This window comes from Pelophylax lessonae (genome assembly GCF_965119305.1).
Source record: "Pelophylax lessonae genome assembly, chromosome: 4".
Taxonomy (NCBI): domain Eukaryota; kingdom Metazoa; phylum Chordata; class Amphibia; order Anura; family Ranidae; genus Pelophylax; species Pelophylax lessonae.
Window position 1 is genome coordinate 535,809,181 of NC_138771.1, and position 14,665 is coordinate 535,823,845.

The 14,665-nt window shown below is 41.1% G+C and overlaps 1 protein-coding gene across 1 annotated transcript in view; it reads right to left on the reverse strand.

Annotated features, from left to right (window-relative positions):
* Positions 1 to 9,811: 9,811 nt before the first annotated feature.
* GMCL1 (germ cell-less 1, spermatogenesis associated) overlaps positions 9,812 to 14,665 on the reverse strand; it is a 295,564-nt gene continuing 290,710 nt past the window's right edge. Inside the window, exon 15 of the mRNA XM_082254811.1 lies at positions 9,812 to 9,996. Within this exon, the coding sequence (XP_082110937.1) occupies positions 9,868 to 9,996 (129 nt within the window). The 3' untranslated portion in view covers positions 9,812 to 9,867. The remainder of the gene's footprint in view (positions 9,997 to 14,665) is intronic.

Below are 14,665 nucleotides of genomic sequence, written 5' to 3' on the forward strand. Positions count from 1 at the left end.
CACTATAAGGGGTGCTGCGTCAGTCTAGCATTCATTTGTATGACTGAATAGCTACATGATTTGTGTTATTTTAATTTATTTCTAGGCATTATGCATATTATACAGTGATATCCAATTGTTCTTTTTGGAATGTATGGGGGGTGTGGCCTATGAATATTCTTGAGTAAGAGTATGGCCTTAACCTTCATTCATCTCCATCCATCTATTTATTTTATTGATCAGTGGTAAGCGCCACTTGATGTTGGAGTTCTCTGAGCTTGAACATCCTTTGGTGATATGTATAAAGATTGGGTAATTTAAAGCACACCGAGTCAGGTGATTCAAAAGCACTTACATTAGACACAGTTATGCAACTTGCTTTTTCAGATGAAGACAGGCCATCATCTCATACATCTCTTATAAAGCCAGTCATAGGAGAAATACATAGGCTGCCTTTGCTAACCTTCAAACTTTTATAACCTTCAGCCACTGCCCTGCAACAATGCAAAAAAAATAAAATAAAAATCAGATTTTATCTAAAGTAACTCAAAATATTGAGAACAGAGAAAACAAAATTAAACAAGTAGCAAATGAAGACAAGACAACCTACCCGTGTTTTATTTATATTTCAAAAAGAACAAATGTGATGAAAAAAAAAAAAGATGAAGAACTGAGGATTTAATTGTTATAGCTTAAGACTTCAAGTGTAGGCGGCAAACAACTACTTATACATACAGTATGTTCCTTTGCCGAGTCACAGTGTTGATTCTTCTTAACAGTCATTTGAGATACATAGAAATACATACATGTTAATTAAAAAAAATAACTTTATACTAGCAGAACAAGTTTTCCCAGCAGAGCACAAAAATTAACCTCAACAGGAAAAAGTTGAAAGATTCATTCATTCATAACAAAAATATATAAAAGCCTGTGTAACATACATTGCAGTTACATAGTGTTTAATGGTGATAGTATACATGAAAAATTATGTTTCTCAGGCAGAAGTGATCACATGGCTTATAAATCAGATAACCCCCCCAAAAGGTTAAAGTGTATGTCCAGTCAAAATAAAAAAAAAAACTAAGTTTTGGTTAAACTTTACGTATCCAGTAGTCTCCTCCGCTACGACAGCTATCGCCACAGTCCTGCTGCATAGTTACCGCAGCAGGTCATTTGCTCGGCAAGGATACCATTCATAGAATGCCTTGCATTATTCTCGACAAATGCAAGGCGTACTCTGATTGAGCTAGGTGGAGACCATGAAGTAATCACCCCATCTCTCCACCTTGTCCAATCAAAAAACACCTTGCATTGATTGAGAAAAACAAAGCTTTTTGTAAATGGTGCCCTATGCCAAGCGAGCAACTGCCCAGGGTTAATATGCAGCAGGCAGCCACTTAGAACAGGACCCGGAAGACCGTAGTGATCGCTATAGTAGTGGAGACTACTAAAGTGATTCTTCGGTTCCACAGGTATGGCATATGCATATTTACATTGGTCTAAGCTTGACCAATGTAATATGTCCCCCCTCCCTGCCCTGCTTAGCTGGAAAAAAAAATACAGTATTTGCTGTGCCTTTTTTAGGTTTATTAATGCAGCTTGCATGCTAAAGCAATGCTGATAGGGTAATCACTTTAAAAAAACGCAAAGGATAAACATACATTTTAACAGAATGTGTAGTCATCCTCCTGGCTGTGCAATCTGGCAGGGGTGTACGACTGAATAGAATTACTAAGTATAACTTTAACAAAAACTTTTTAGATTTGGATACAGAGGTGAGGGAACACTGTCAAGTTTCAAATGCGGTATATTCCTATTAGGGAGATTCACTTTCTCCAATGGTTATGATCACCAATTTTACCAGGAATGAAAGCTGGGGTATATCCAAAATTTTTTATTCCCATTATAACAGAAATAGAATGGAAATCTTCCAACAGTGACACCATTCCAGTGACATATCAAAGTGGTGATTTCCCTCTCTTTCCAGTTGAGTCTGCAGAACATGAAGTTAGGGGAAAAATCTCCCAAATGAGACACAAATGGCTTTAGATATATTTTAAGGCAGCTTGCATATAAGAGTCTACTTATATGGGGGGGGGGGGGGGGAAAGGGTGGAAAAAGCAGTCATTTAGGATGGAGTCAAAATAATAACTCCTGCAGATTAGCGAACAGACGCTAAATATCCATTCAGATGCTGTGAAAACATCCTTGGGTGTACTTCATGCACCACTAAATTCTAAAGATTAAATTATATTCACCATACTGCATCTACACCCCAATGTTAAATGTAAATGACAGTAAAGCTTTACCACAAGAAAATCCAAACCTAGCCTTGCAGTGGGACTCTCCCACACAGTAAGGATTAAATACTCATTTTTATCAAGGGGAATAATAAAGCAGTTGTAAACCGCTGGGTGCCTTTTTTTTTTTTTTTCACTGGTCTGCAAGGTAAAGCCATAATGTGCTAGTATGCATCACATACAAGCTTCCTTGCAGCTGTGTGACTGGCCAGAGCTGCGATGATGTCACTCCCACACATGAGCAGGGGAGCCGCCATTTACGGCGCAGGATTCGGATTCCTTTAGAGTGCATCCGCCAATGACTTGATGGGCTGCATATATAGTAAATATCTCCTAAACTGGGCACGTTTAGGAGATATTTACAGTACCTATAGGTAAGCCTTATTATAGGCTTGCCTATTGGTACAAGTGAGTAACTGAAGTTGACAACCACTTTAAAGTGCAGTTGTAATAAGCTTATCCCTTGCTCCCGCTTGCTTCACAGCTGCACAACTAGTCCAGAAGCCTAGTCTCCTCCCTGCTCCATAGGGCACAGAAACCCCTGCATTGTAAATTAGGACATTAAGGGTAGCCCACATTGTTGAGCGTAAGAGGGAAGAGGAAACACACTAGCTGTCAGGGCAGGGAAGATAAGGCTAGTTTAATACTTTTTTTTTTTTTTTTTTAAAGTTCCAAGAGTAAAAAAAAAAAGCATTTATCCCTTGTAATCCAGGAGGTGCCCCGCTGCATGGGTAACAACTAGTTTTACCCATGGCTCAGCTATAAACCAATCTTCTAAAAGGTACACACATGCAGATTTTACAAGTGGCTCTTGGCCAACAATCCCTGCGACCATTACTGCTCAATATCCACAATCCAGGGCCAAGAGACTGCCAAAAAGAACAGAATACATAACACATTATCCACTGCTTCAGCAGGTTATAGAAATAAGGAACACAAGTTTATTATATGTAAAACTCAGAAGAGCATACGCTGGCCTTGAAAATAATGATTTATATGTACTCGGCAGACAGGTGGTTTTCTTCTAAATATTTTATGTTTTACACTACACAATGTCACTCACAGGCTCAGTCAGAAAGATTTATATTCGGCACTTATGAATCAGAGCTTTGACTGATGAGGACTTTTCTCCATTTATACAGTCCAGGCTATAAAATGAGTTTCCAATCCATGGAAACATTCTATAGAGCTTTAAAGGCCAATACACAGAATGTAAAAAATTCAAGGCATTGTGTGACAGTCATAAAAAAGGTCACATTATTATTTTTTTTAATGCATTTGACACTGCATGCAAAATCATTCCATTGGGGCTTTGTACTTTAGGGCCTTGAAAAAGTGGTTAAGAAAGGGTAATCATACTGAATTTACGACACTGCTAAAGCTGCAATGCAGGCAAAATGTAAAACCCACCAATCAATACTGCAAATTACATGTCAGAATGGGAGGATGTGGTTTACTTGGTGATCTTTTGGAAAGTTGCTGGAACTGCCCCATGTTATGCTAAAGCTACCCATACATTGCTCATTTCTCTCTGGTTTAGCCCACGGGCAGAATGAGGGAAATAGAATCAATCAACCCCCCCATCTATGCTAAACTGCGTGAATGGAGGAATCTCCACTTATCAGCTATTGTAGTATTAAGGCAGCTACAGCTGCCTCAATACTACAACAGTGACTGCATCTAATACAATGCAGTCACTAGCCAGCTGATCATTTTCACCCAGCTCAGCCAATTTCAATCTGTCCCACAACTCACCACCCTGTATGCCTGTGTAAAACTCGGCTTATCCACACATCCTACGCTTACTGTCCTGTGCATTCAATATAAAACAGTTCAATAATAACTAGGTTGTCAATAAACTGTAAACCATAGTGACTGATCAGTCTTAACTGGCTGATTGAACCCTAAATATTTGCTATGGGTTTCTGTAACTATTCTATGCATTCTGTTATAGCCAGCCATCATATTTTATAGATATTGCTTCTAGGTCTCTGTCTAAGTCATGTACAAAGCCATTTGTACAGCAAACATTCCTACTATACTGCAAACTGCTAAATACACAATTGAAAAATGTGAGTATGCATGTGTGTACTGGCTTACCTGCAGAAGATTAGTAATTAAGCTTAGCAAGTCTTGCAATTAATGCCTCTGTGCTCATCATGCACAGGAAAGAAATAGACCGCTTTTTTTTATTTTTTTTACTAGTTTAGCTTTTTAGCTTACAGCTTTACCACTCCACCTCCTGCCTCCACACTAAATCCGACCAAGTAACAGAGAGGTGATGCATAAAAAAAAAAAGTGAAGAAATAATTTAGGTTTTACTGGAAAAAAGGGCTGTTTAGAAATCAGCTTAAAAAGAAAAAACAAAGCACATATATACATACATATCTCAACTGTGTACTTGAGTTGTTTGGCTGGAGTACCCCTTTAACAGGGACCTACCAAGACATCTCAATAGCAAATATGTTAAGGGTAGGACTACATGAGCATTTTTTAAATTTCAAAGTGTCTAGAAAAAAATAAAAATTAAATTTGCATACTGAAAATACTTCATTTTAGACACCTGTAGGTACCTGTTCAGTGATATTTTTTTTTTTTTTACAACCGAGTATACCTAAGAATTAGGGAATAAAAAAGTCAGTAAACTGCCTTAGGCTCCATGCACACTGGCTTAAAAATCGCTGCTTTTACAGGAGTTTTGGGTTTTGCCTGTAGAAACACCTCAATCAATGTTATCCTATGTGTCCATGCACATTAGCTTGATCAGAGGCATATTTTGAGCTCAGCATTTAGAGGGAGGAAAAAACCCTTCTGGTTTACGTTTGTTTGGAGCTTTCTGGCAGAAAATAGCACAAAACTCTCCTAAACGGTGTACAAAAATGCTCTATATGAACGTTTTTTTTTTTTTTTCTGCCAAGGGAACGGTCTTTTTTTAAGCCCAGTGTGGATGGAACCTAATGAACAAATAACTGCAGCGGCGTGATATAAGAGAAGTAGGTCCATAGCTCTTTTTGTCCTACTTCTCCTGTAGGACACAGGCGTTTACATCCTCTTGCAATCTGGTGACCCTAATGTCTGCTGACGTCACATTCAAATCTTAGGAACAGGAAACAAGAATATCTTCTGCTACAAGAGGTATTCCCCAGTGACCAGAATGGATTAGTTGGTTGATATTATACACTAAAAGCTACTGGAACTGAGACTTTAAAATTTCCATGTGTAAAAGGTGTTGACATTTCATTTCCTAAGTAGATGAAGCTGCATAAATGCAAATGCAATATTGCAGCCTACACTGGTTGTGAATTATTTTGGGAGCACCACCAGTACATACAGTACGCACTATGAGTTTTTTTATCCTGCTGGGTTGAACGAAAAATAAACTTTCAGCTCAGATCAGAGCCACTACTAACGATCTGCCGTTAGTACAGCAATCTCCCCCGCTGAGCTGTTGTATTCTGACAGAGGGACGCCCCCAGCCCCGCCAGAAAACTCTGGTCAGCACTCTCAGCCACTGGCTGAGAGTGCTGATCAGGAGATGGTCGGTTGCTGGTTTTCCGAACAAGTGGCTTCTGTCGTACTGGCTGGCATACACATGGGCCGAATGTCGGCCAGTTTTTATTGAACCAGCTGATGTCTGACATTTGGCCCATGTGTACGGGGCTTAACCTGTACACAAGCCGCAACATTAACACAATTATACATGGAAGGTAATACACTGTACAGATTTGTGCTACCTCTAAGGAATATCATTTGTGTTGTCCTTCAAAAACTGTACATTTTTTGACATACAAGTACAATCAAAAACCCTATACTACCATGAAGAGAAAAGACTTACCTATTCCCTGGGTGCTCCGGTGCAGTCACATGATCAGCTCCCAGTGTTGGCTTCAGTATAGAGAAGGGACAGCAGATAACGGATGCCCCATAGTAAGCCTATGGGTGATGTCACTGCATAAGCATTGCAGCCATGGCCAGGGATCTCTCCTCTTCCCTGACACTGGCTGCTGGGGAGATCATGTGACCGGATCAGAGATCCCTCAGAAAAAACAAATATAGACATCTTTCCTCTACAGGGTATATAGTGCAGGACTTAGAATGTGGGTGGGAGCAGGGTTAGGTTTGGATGACTGGACTTCTATTTTTATTCAATATTTAAAGCAGTATTAAACCCATTTATTACATCACATCTTACCAATTAGATGTTAAGGCTGCATTCCTTTTCTTTATTAAGCTTTATTTCAGTTATTTTTATTGGATAATCCAGCCAGTAAGTCTTGTTTTTCAAGAGAACAAGCTCCCCTGCAGATGTATCAGTTACAAAGATACCACAATGTAAATACTTGCCATCATAATACAGATCTTTAATTAGGTCCAAATTGTTTTTTATCAAAGAAAGATCACATCACACTTCTGAAGAAGGGGGTCCTGCGTGGCTTTGAAACATTGCACTACTCTGTTCGTGATGTGATCTTTCTTTGATAAAAAAAACATTTGGACCTAATTAAAGATCCGTGTCGTACATGCTCCAGTATCCAGCTGGTGGTCGCTACAGCAACCAGTACTTTTTAGAGCACATTCCAGGAACGTGTGCAATGGGAAGATAGCCTTACCAGCAGAGGAGATAAACCGTTTACCACAGACAGTGGTGCCTACAATGATACATTTTAATTTATTCATGTAAAACCTTTACCCCAAAAGGAACAAACAAAAAAAGGTTTACTGTAACTGCTCAAAAAGTGTTGGCAGCATTTTGCCTTCAATTTGCTAGTGTATCTATATATGCTAAAACATCTAACGCTCCCCTTCCCCCAGACTGACAATGTTGCTGTCCAAAGGTAGCTCCTATGCTCCTTCCTCCAGAGTGAGGGACCTCTAATATTGGATGCATGTTACTGGCCAGATCACCGGGTGAAAACAGAGGGGGAGCCTTGAAAAAAAAAAAAAAAAAAAAACCTAATGCAGTCACCCCATCAAATGATTGGTAAGCTGCAATATATTACGTTTTTGGTTTTGGGTTTAATACCGCTTGAAATCAGTAATAAACCCAGAAGAAAACATTTCTTACTTTACAGCTTACGAATTCTTAGATGTGCTGGCTGTATTTACACCTGGTAATCTGTCCAGTAAGAGACATATCCCAACAGACTAAAGGCTGAAATTAAAGCAAAAGGTGCTCCAACAAAATACTGAAACAAGGGGGTGATCCTTTTTCCAACTCCGTGATTTATTTTTTATTATTGTCTGACATCTTGGTGTTTTATCTTTCATTTGGATGTGAAAAAAGGCACTGAGTAATTACAGCTGGATAAAACAAAAAGGTATTGTCTTCATATCAGGCCGCAAAGCAACAAAATGTAATTTTAAAGAGGGGGAGGGGGGGGTGATTCTTTTCTATACTTACTGTACCTCCTGCACTTTTGTTTTCTACCTGACCTTCAAAGACGACTGGTAACTGCTACTTTCTCTTACCTTGTTCAGGGTGACTGGCCTGGTCAAAAAAACCTCTATAGTTTTCTGCATGGAGCCTGTAGTGGGAGGAGCTTCACTCCCAGTTCTGCTCTCTGTACAGACTATGGACAGCACACTGATGTCACCAATACGTTTACAGGGTAAAATCTGTGTTTGAAAAATAATTTTGTGCATGCCATGAGGATTTGACTTATGGCTATTAAAGAATTTGTTTAGGTGGAAGCTTCTGCATCTGGAGATCTGTAAACCCTTCATGAGAAAATATGAAAGCTGCCTTTGATGTCCTCAAACTTTTCATTTCCTGGGTGTTTTGCCGACCCTCTGGCTTCAGAACACTGAGTCACTGGCACAAGGTGAATATTTTGAATATTCAGAGTAGGGAAATTGGTGAAAAGTCCTTATCTGGATACCAAGACAGTGGTACTCCGTTTCTCCTAAGTATTATACAATTCGTCTGGCTTTTCCTATTTCATACTAATAATTCCTATTCATCAGAAGAAGGTAACAAAATTAGTGTAAGTTTTAACCAGAGCCCGCCTTTATCATCTTTTGTCTACATGACATTTCTGCAAAGATACTAAAATGCTCATCTCTAGAAAGCATTCAATAGTTAAGCTGGAGGTCTGTGGGATCTTTAAGGCTTATAGGTGAATAATATTAAAAATGGAAAAAAAAAAACATGTTTGTCTGAAAAGAAAAAACATTTTTTAAACACAGAACATAGTTACAACAGAAATATGAAAAAGGACATTAAAATTTCCTTCCTCCTTTGTTAAATATTAGGCATTAAACAACATGCCTGTCTTTGTTTGGCAAACCCATAAGATTAGCACTTTTAGGTTCCATAGAAAAGCGAAATGGCAGATCTCACTGTGACTTCCAAACAGGAGAATCTCTGTGTGACATATGTACTTCCAACATTCAGAAGCTTATCACTGCCAGGAGAAGCTCTACACAGCCCAATCCTTGCAAGTAATACTCACATCTTGCTTATCAGGCTTGGGCTTTGTATAGGCCACCCTTCATTATTACAAAATAAATAACGAAATCTGCATGGCAGATTGCTGCATTCCTTGGAAAAAGCTACTTAAAAAAAATAAGCACCAGCTACAAGTCTAAACAGAATATTATATATACATATATATATATTTTTTAAGGTAACTTTTGGCTTGCGATGGTAAAGCAGCACTTTTGGCAGAGCAGCCTACATTCTGTAAGACACAGGCTTACTTTGAAAACTAGAGCAAAGAAAGCTATAAACTGCCGAAGGTCAGGTCCTAGCTTTGATTTTAGAACTTAAAATGGAAGTTCAAAGAAAACTGAAAACTTAGAAGTTTGGGGTGCCACAATGCTAAAAATGTTATCTCTTCCTAACTGCTTAGCCCAGCTCTGTTGTAAATATATATGAGATGTTCTCCTAATGCCAGAGTGCACACAAGTTCTAAGCCAAGTGTACCATGTTGAGGAAATGTCCTGGGCCGGTCATGAATTCCAGGATTCATTATGGCTGTCTCTAAAAGAAGAAACTATTCCTAACTGAGCCAGGTAGGTAAATAATGAATGACAGATTGCCTTCATTACAAAGGGATCGTCTCCTCAACACAGCTCATAGATATGACCTAAACTTGCAGTTGAATTTGCACAATTTGCCTAGACTACAATCTGCTGCTGAAATCTGCTATTGCAGCCAGACTATGTACTGCAATAATTCTCTTCTCTGACAACCATTGGTTTTTATTGTCAGACTATAGTCCTTTAAACACTTGTGTGGGAAGGGAAGGCCCCGTGTTTTTACAGGGATCGGTCTCAGATCAGAACAATTTTAATTTTTCTGGGGAATTCCCTTTAAATCACTTTTCTGTAAATGATCAGAATGGGATTAGCGGCTGAGAGCCACATTACTCTTTGTCCTTTGCCCTAGAATTCATAAATGTACCCTGGTGCATTCAATATTACATTCCTTACATCTAACAGAAAGAAAGGCTTTTACAAGCTGCAGAACACCACAGCATAGCTCAAATACTGAAACTAAAGCACAAACAATTCAGCAGGACAGCAAAAAAATAAATGTTCCCTTTCTTATAATAATATTTTGAGATGTTTGTGTGCAGTTGTCTTCTTAGCTGTCAGTGTTGTCCAGCTGACCTTCTGATTCTGCCCGTTTCTCAGGAGAGGTATACAAGAAGTTGCAGCAGATGTACAGTGGGTACACAAGTAGGCGACTGTCCAAGTTCATTATCACTTGTTCCTGCAGAAAGGCAACAATACATTTGATATTAAAAAGAGTAGGATGCTAGAACAAGCCCAGATAAGTTATTCTAAAAATGTAAAATCAAGTCATGGAAAATAAGCATTCTTCATATAAGCAGACATATCTTTAAATGTGAACCTGTAAGGTCCCAAACATGGCTATATTAACAATACCGCTGAAGCGCAGGCATTACAAATTACACATTTATTATTCCGGAGTCCCACGGAAGCCCCTTGAATTTTATGCCCATGCTGTGTACATGCCTAATCTCATTCAAGGATACAATGCCAGGACTTTAGTGACTGGCAGAATGAATGCTCAGCATACATCAGTTGAATAAGTGTGTAAGCATTTCATTTTAATTTAACCAGTTCTGGACCGGAAGAATTTGCCCCCTTAAATGACCAGGCCAGGTTATTTAAAAACGGAAAATTGTGCAGTCGTGCAACACTGTACCAAAATAAAATTAATTTCATTTTTTTCCCCACAAATAGAGCTTTCTTTTGGTGGTATTTGATCACCTGTGCAATTTGTTCCCTCTTCAACCTTATGGTTGCAAAACACACTGATGACATTGGTTACAGAAGGATTTCTAAACTTCTGAATTTTCCAGTGAGCACTGTTGGGGCCATAATCTGGAAGTGAAGAGATAATCATTTCACCATAAACCGACCACAACCAGGTGCTCCTTGCATGATTCTGACAGAGTAGCAAAAATAATTACCAGCTGTCCAAGAGTCAAGGACCACTTGTGGAGAGCTTCAGAAAGACCTGGAATTAGCAGGTACAATTATTTCAAGAAAACAATAAGTATGCATGCTCATAACGCAAGACTCTATTGTTCAAGAAAAAGCTTGAAGCTCATTTAAAGTTTGCTGCACAACATTTAGACAAGCCTTTGAAATACCGGGAAAATATAGTCTGGTCAGATGAGAGAAAAATGTAACTCTTTGTATGCCATAATACACACGTTTGGAGGTCAAATGGCACTGCGCATCACCCCAAAAACATCATACCAACAGTGAAGTTTGGAGGTGGGAACATCATGGTGTGGGGATGTTTTTCAGCATACAGTACTGGCAAACTTCATGTCATTGAAGGAAGGATGAATGGAAAAATGTACCAAGACATTATTGATAAAAACTGCTGCCATCTACCAGGATGGCGAATATGAAAGGAGGGTGGACATTTCAGCAAGACAAAGATCCCAAAAAAAAAAAGCCAAGAAAACTCTCAATTGGTTTCAAAGAAAAAAATGAGGCTGCTCAAATGGCCCAGCAAATTCCTTGACTTGAATCCTATAAAAAAATCTATGGAAAGAACTAAAGATCAGAGTTCATAGAAGAGGCCCACAGAACCTTCAAGATATGAAGACTGTGTGGAAGAATGGAGGACCAAAATCACACATGAGCAATACATGCGACTAGTTTCTCCATACAGTAGGCACCTTGAAGCTGTGATTACAAAGGATATTGTACAACGTATTAAATAAATTTCAGTTAGCATGTTCAATACTTTTTCCCTGTATCACTTAATTTATTTACACATAACTTAATTTCTGAACGTATCTGTTTTAGTTTCTTTGTACGTATGGATTACATTTGTTGTTACTGGCATGTGGTCAATAGCATGCAAGTCAATAGCCCCTTTAGAAATATATGTTTAGCAAGAAAAATTGTGACGTGTTCAATACTTATTTTACGCTGTATATATTTATGTCAAAATGAGATTTTTGACTTAAGGTAAAATCCATTTCTCTGATGTTCATTAACGAATACAGCTCCTGATCTTCTTAACCATTGGGTTATACTGCCCCCTACAGGAGTAGGACACTAGGCAGAAGAAAAAAAAAGTCTGGCTACGTCTATGGACAGTCCCAGGGGGTATACTCCCTCTCTCTGATATAGGTACTCAGTTTTGCTACAAGCAGTGTCAAAAGAATTACAACTCCATAGAGGGGTGGGTGCTGCTCAATGAAGATCAAATGGATTTTATGGTAAGTCAAAAATCCCATTTTCTCTTTCGTTCATTGATGGACACAGCTTCTGATTTTCTCAACCATTGGGATGTCCCAAAGTAGTGTTAAACATGAGGGATGGGAACAGCGAAAAATACATTTCCAAGGCTAACTATAGCCAACCAGGTAAACCGGAGCAATCAACTGGAGCTCGCCTGAAAACAATACACCCTCAAAGACAACAGGTCCTCTTAACAGCAGCCTGCAAAATCTTGCAGCCCAAGGAAGCATCCGCAGATGCCAACACATCCACATTATAGAACTTTGTGAAAGTGTGCACAGACAACCAGGTGGCCGCCTTGCAAACCTGCTTTACTGACGCCTGATGACAGAAGGCCCAGGAGCCACTAAGCACCCAAGTAGAGTGCGCCTTGACAGGGAAAGGAGGAACCTGACCCTTGATGGAAGAGGCCTAAATCACTGTCTGTCTGATCCATCTGGAAATGGTCGCAGAGGAAGCAGACAACCCTTTCTGAGGCCCATCTGTAAGCACAATAGTGAGTCTGATTTCCTAAAAGACTCCGTAGCTGCCAAGTACACCCAAATCGCCCGACCACATCCAAGGCATGCAAAGCAGTTTCCTTCTAAAGTTTTGGCCTGGGACACAGGGAAGGAAACATAATGCTCACACCTGACCTTTGACTCAAGGCCAGTTTCTGATCAACCCCCCATTGAAGGAAGGTCAAGATCCGAGCCACCGAGAAAAAGCGAGGATGAATTCCAAGAGACTCACACAACGCAATGTACGATGGTAGATCTTCCTAGAAGTAGATTTCCTAGCTTTTAACAGCCTTGGAATCACCGACTCAGACAAACCTCTATCCATCAGCACCTGGCGTTCAAACAGCCAAGCTGTCAAAGGCAGCGACTGTAAAGCAGGATGGAGGAATAGACCTTGGGACAGCAGATCCTCCCTGAGAGAAAGCTTCAAAGGAACGACGGGGACCAGCCTCACTAGATCGGCGTACCAAGCTCAGCAAGGCCAGACCAAAGCCACTAAGATGACCAGAATCCCTTCTGCCTCTATCCTGCGTAGAAGTTTTGGCAGAAGCTGGAGAGGAGGGGAGGCATAAACCAGACGATACTGACCCCACTGCACAGGGCCACCAACGCGTCTGTGGCATCTGCCAGAGGATCCCCTGACCGAGCCACAAACCTGTGCACCTTTCTGTTGAGCTGAGACACCAACAGATCCACCTCGGGGATGCCCGACCAGAGACGCAACCGATGAAACACCCCTGGATAAAGGGACCACTCCCCTTGGTCCATCGCCTGCTGACTGAGGTAATCTGCCAGCCAGTTTTCCACCCCGGGAATGTGTACAGTGAAGAGGGCTGGAACGAACTGTTCTGCCCACCTTAGAATGCCGGGTACCTCCAGAGCCGCCAGGACACTACTTGTGCCCCCTTGGTGACTGACATAAGCCACGGCACTGGACAACCCTGAAGACTATCCGTCCAATGGTCCTGGCACAATCTGATCGTTCTGAGTTCCAAGACATTGATCAGTAGTCTGGACTCTTCCAGTGTCCACACCCCCTGGGCAGAATTTTTGCGAGGATGCCTCCCTAGCCAGACAGGCTGGCATCTATGGTGACCACTGTCCAATACAAGGGGAGGAAGAGTTTGCCAGTCAAAGCGCTGGAGAATGAAGCCACCATATCAGGGATTCCCTTGTTCCCTGGGTCAGCCGGATCGGTTTGTCTAGAGACTGCGGAGTCTTGTCCCATTTGGTCAGAATCTCCTTTTGCAGGGACCTCGTATGGAACTGTGCAAAGGGAAGTGCCTCAAAAGGTAAACATCATCAGGCCCAGCACCCACATGCAAGTTCGGAGAGATGACCATCTGCTGGACAGCAGGAGACAAATTGCAGCCTGCAATTACTGGAGTTTGTCCAGAGGAAAGAGCACCCTGGCTAAGGCCGAGTCCAGAGTCAGACCCAGATAGTCCAGCTTTGTGTACGGAACCACAGCAGACTTCTAAAAACTCTTAATCCAGCCGAACTCTCTCAGAGTTCGTATGGCAATTTCCAGGTTTTCCACCAGAGCAGTAGGAGACTCGCAGAAGGAGGTTGTCAAAGTAGCCCAGTACTGCGATCCCCCGTTGGCTTAACAATCCCAGCATCGGGGCTAACGCTTTTGTGACGACCCGAGGAGCAGAGGTGAGACCAAAGGGGTAACGCTACAAACTGATAATGCTCATCTCCCACGGCAAAGCGGAGGAAGCGCTCGTGACCGCCAAATATTTGAATGTGAAGGTAAGCATCCTTGATGTCCATAGAGGCAAGAAAATCCCCCTGATGCAGGGATGCCACCACCGTGCGAATGTACTCCATTCTGAACTCCTGCATCTGCACAAAGCAGTTCAGTGCCTTGAGGTCCAGGATTGGACGCACCTTGCCTTCCTTCCTGGGGGCTGTAAACAGGTTTGAGTAAAAACCCTGAAAACATTCTGAAGTCGGAATCAGGACAATCACCCCTTGAATTAACAGGTCTTGTACTGCCCCAAACTTACCCTGTAAGCGGCCTGAGGACAGGCGCAAGTTGGAAAGAAAGAACCTTGCTGGGGGACAAGAGCGAAACTCGATCTTGTAGCCGGACCCAATACAGGTCAGAGAGCACCTTCATGCTGAAGGAGCCTTGTCTGCGGG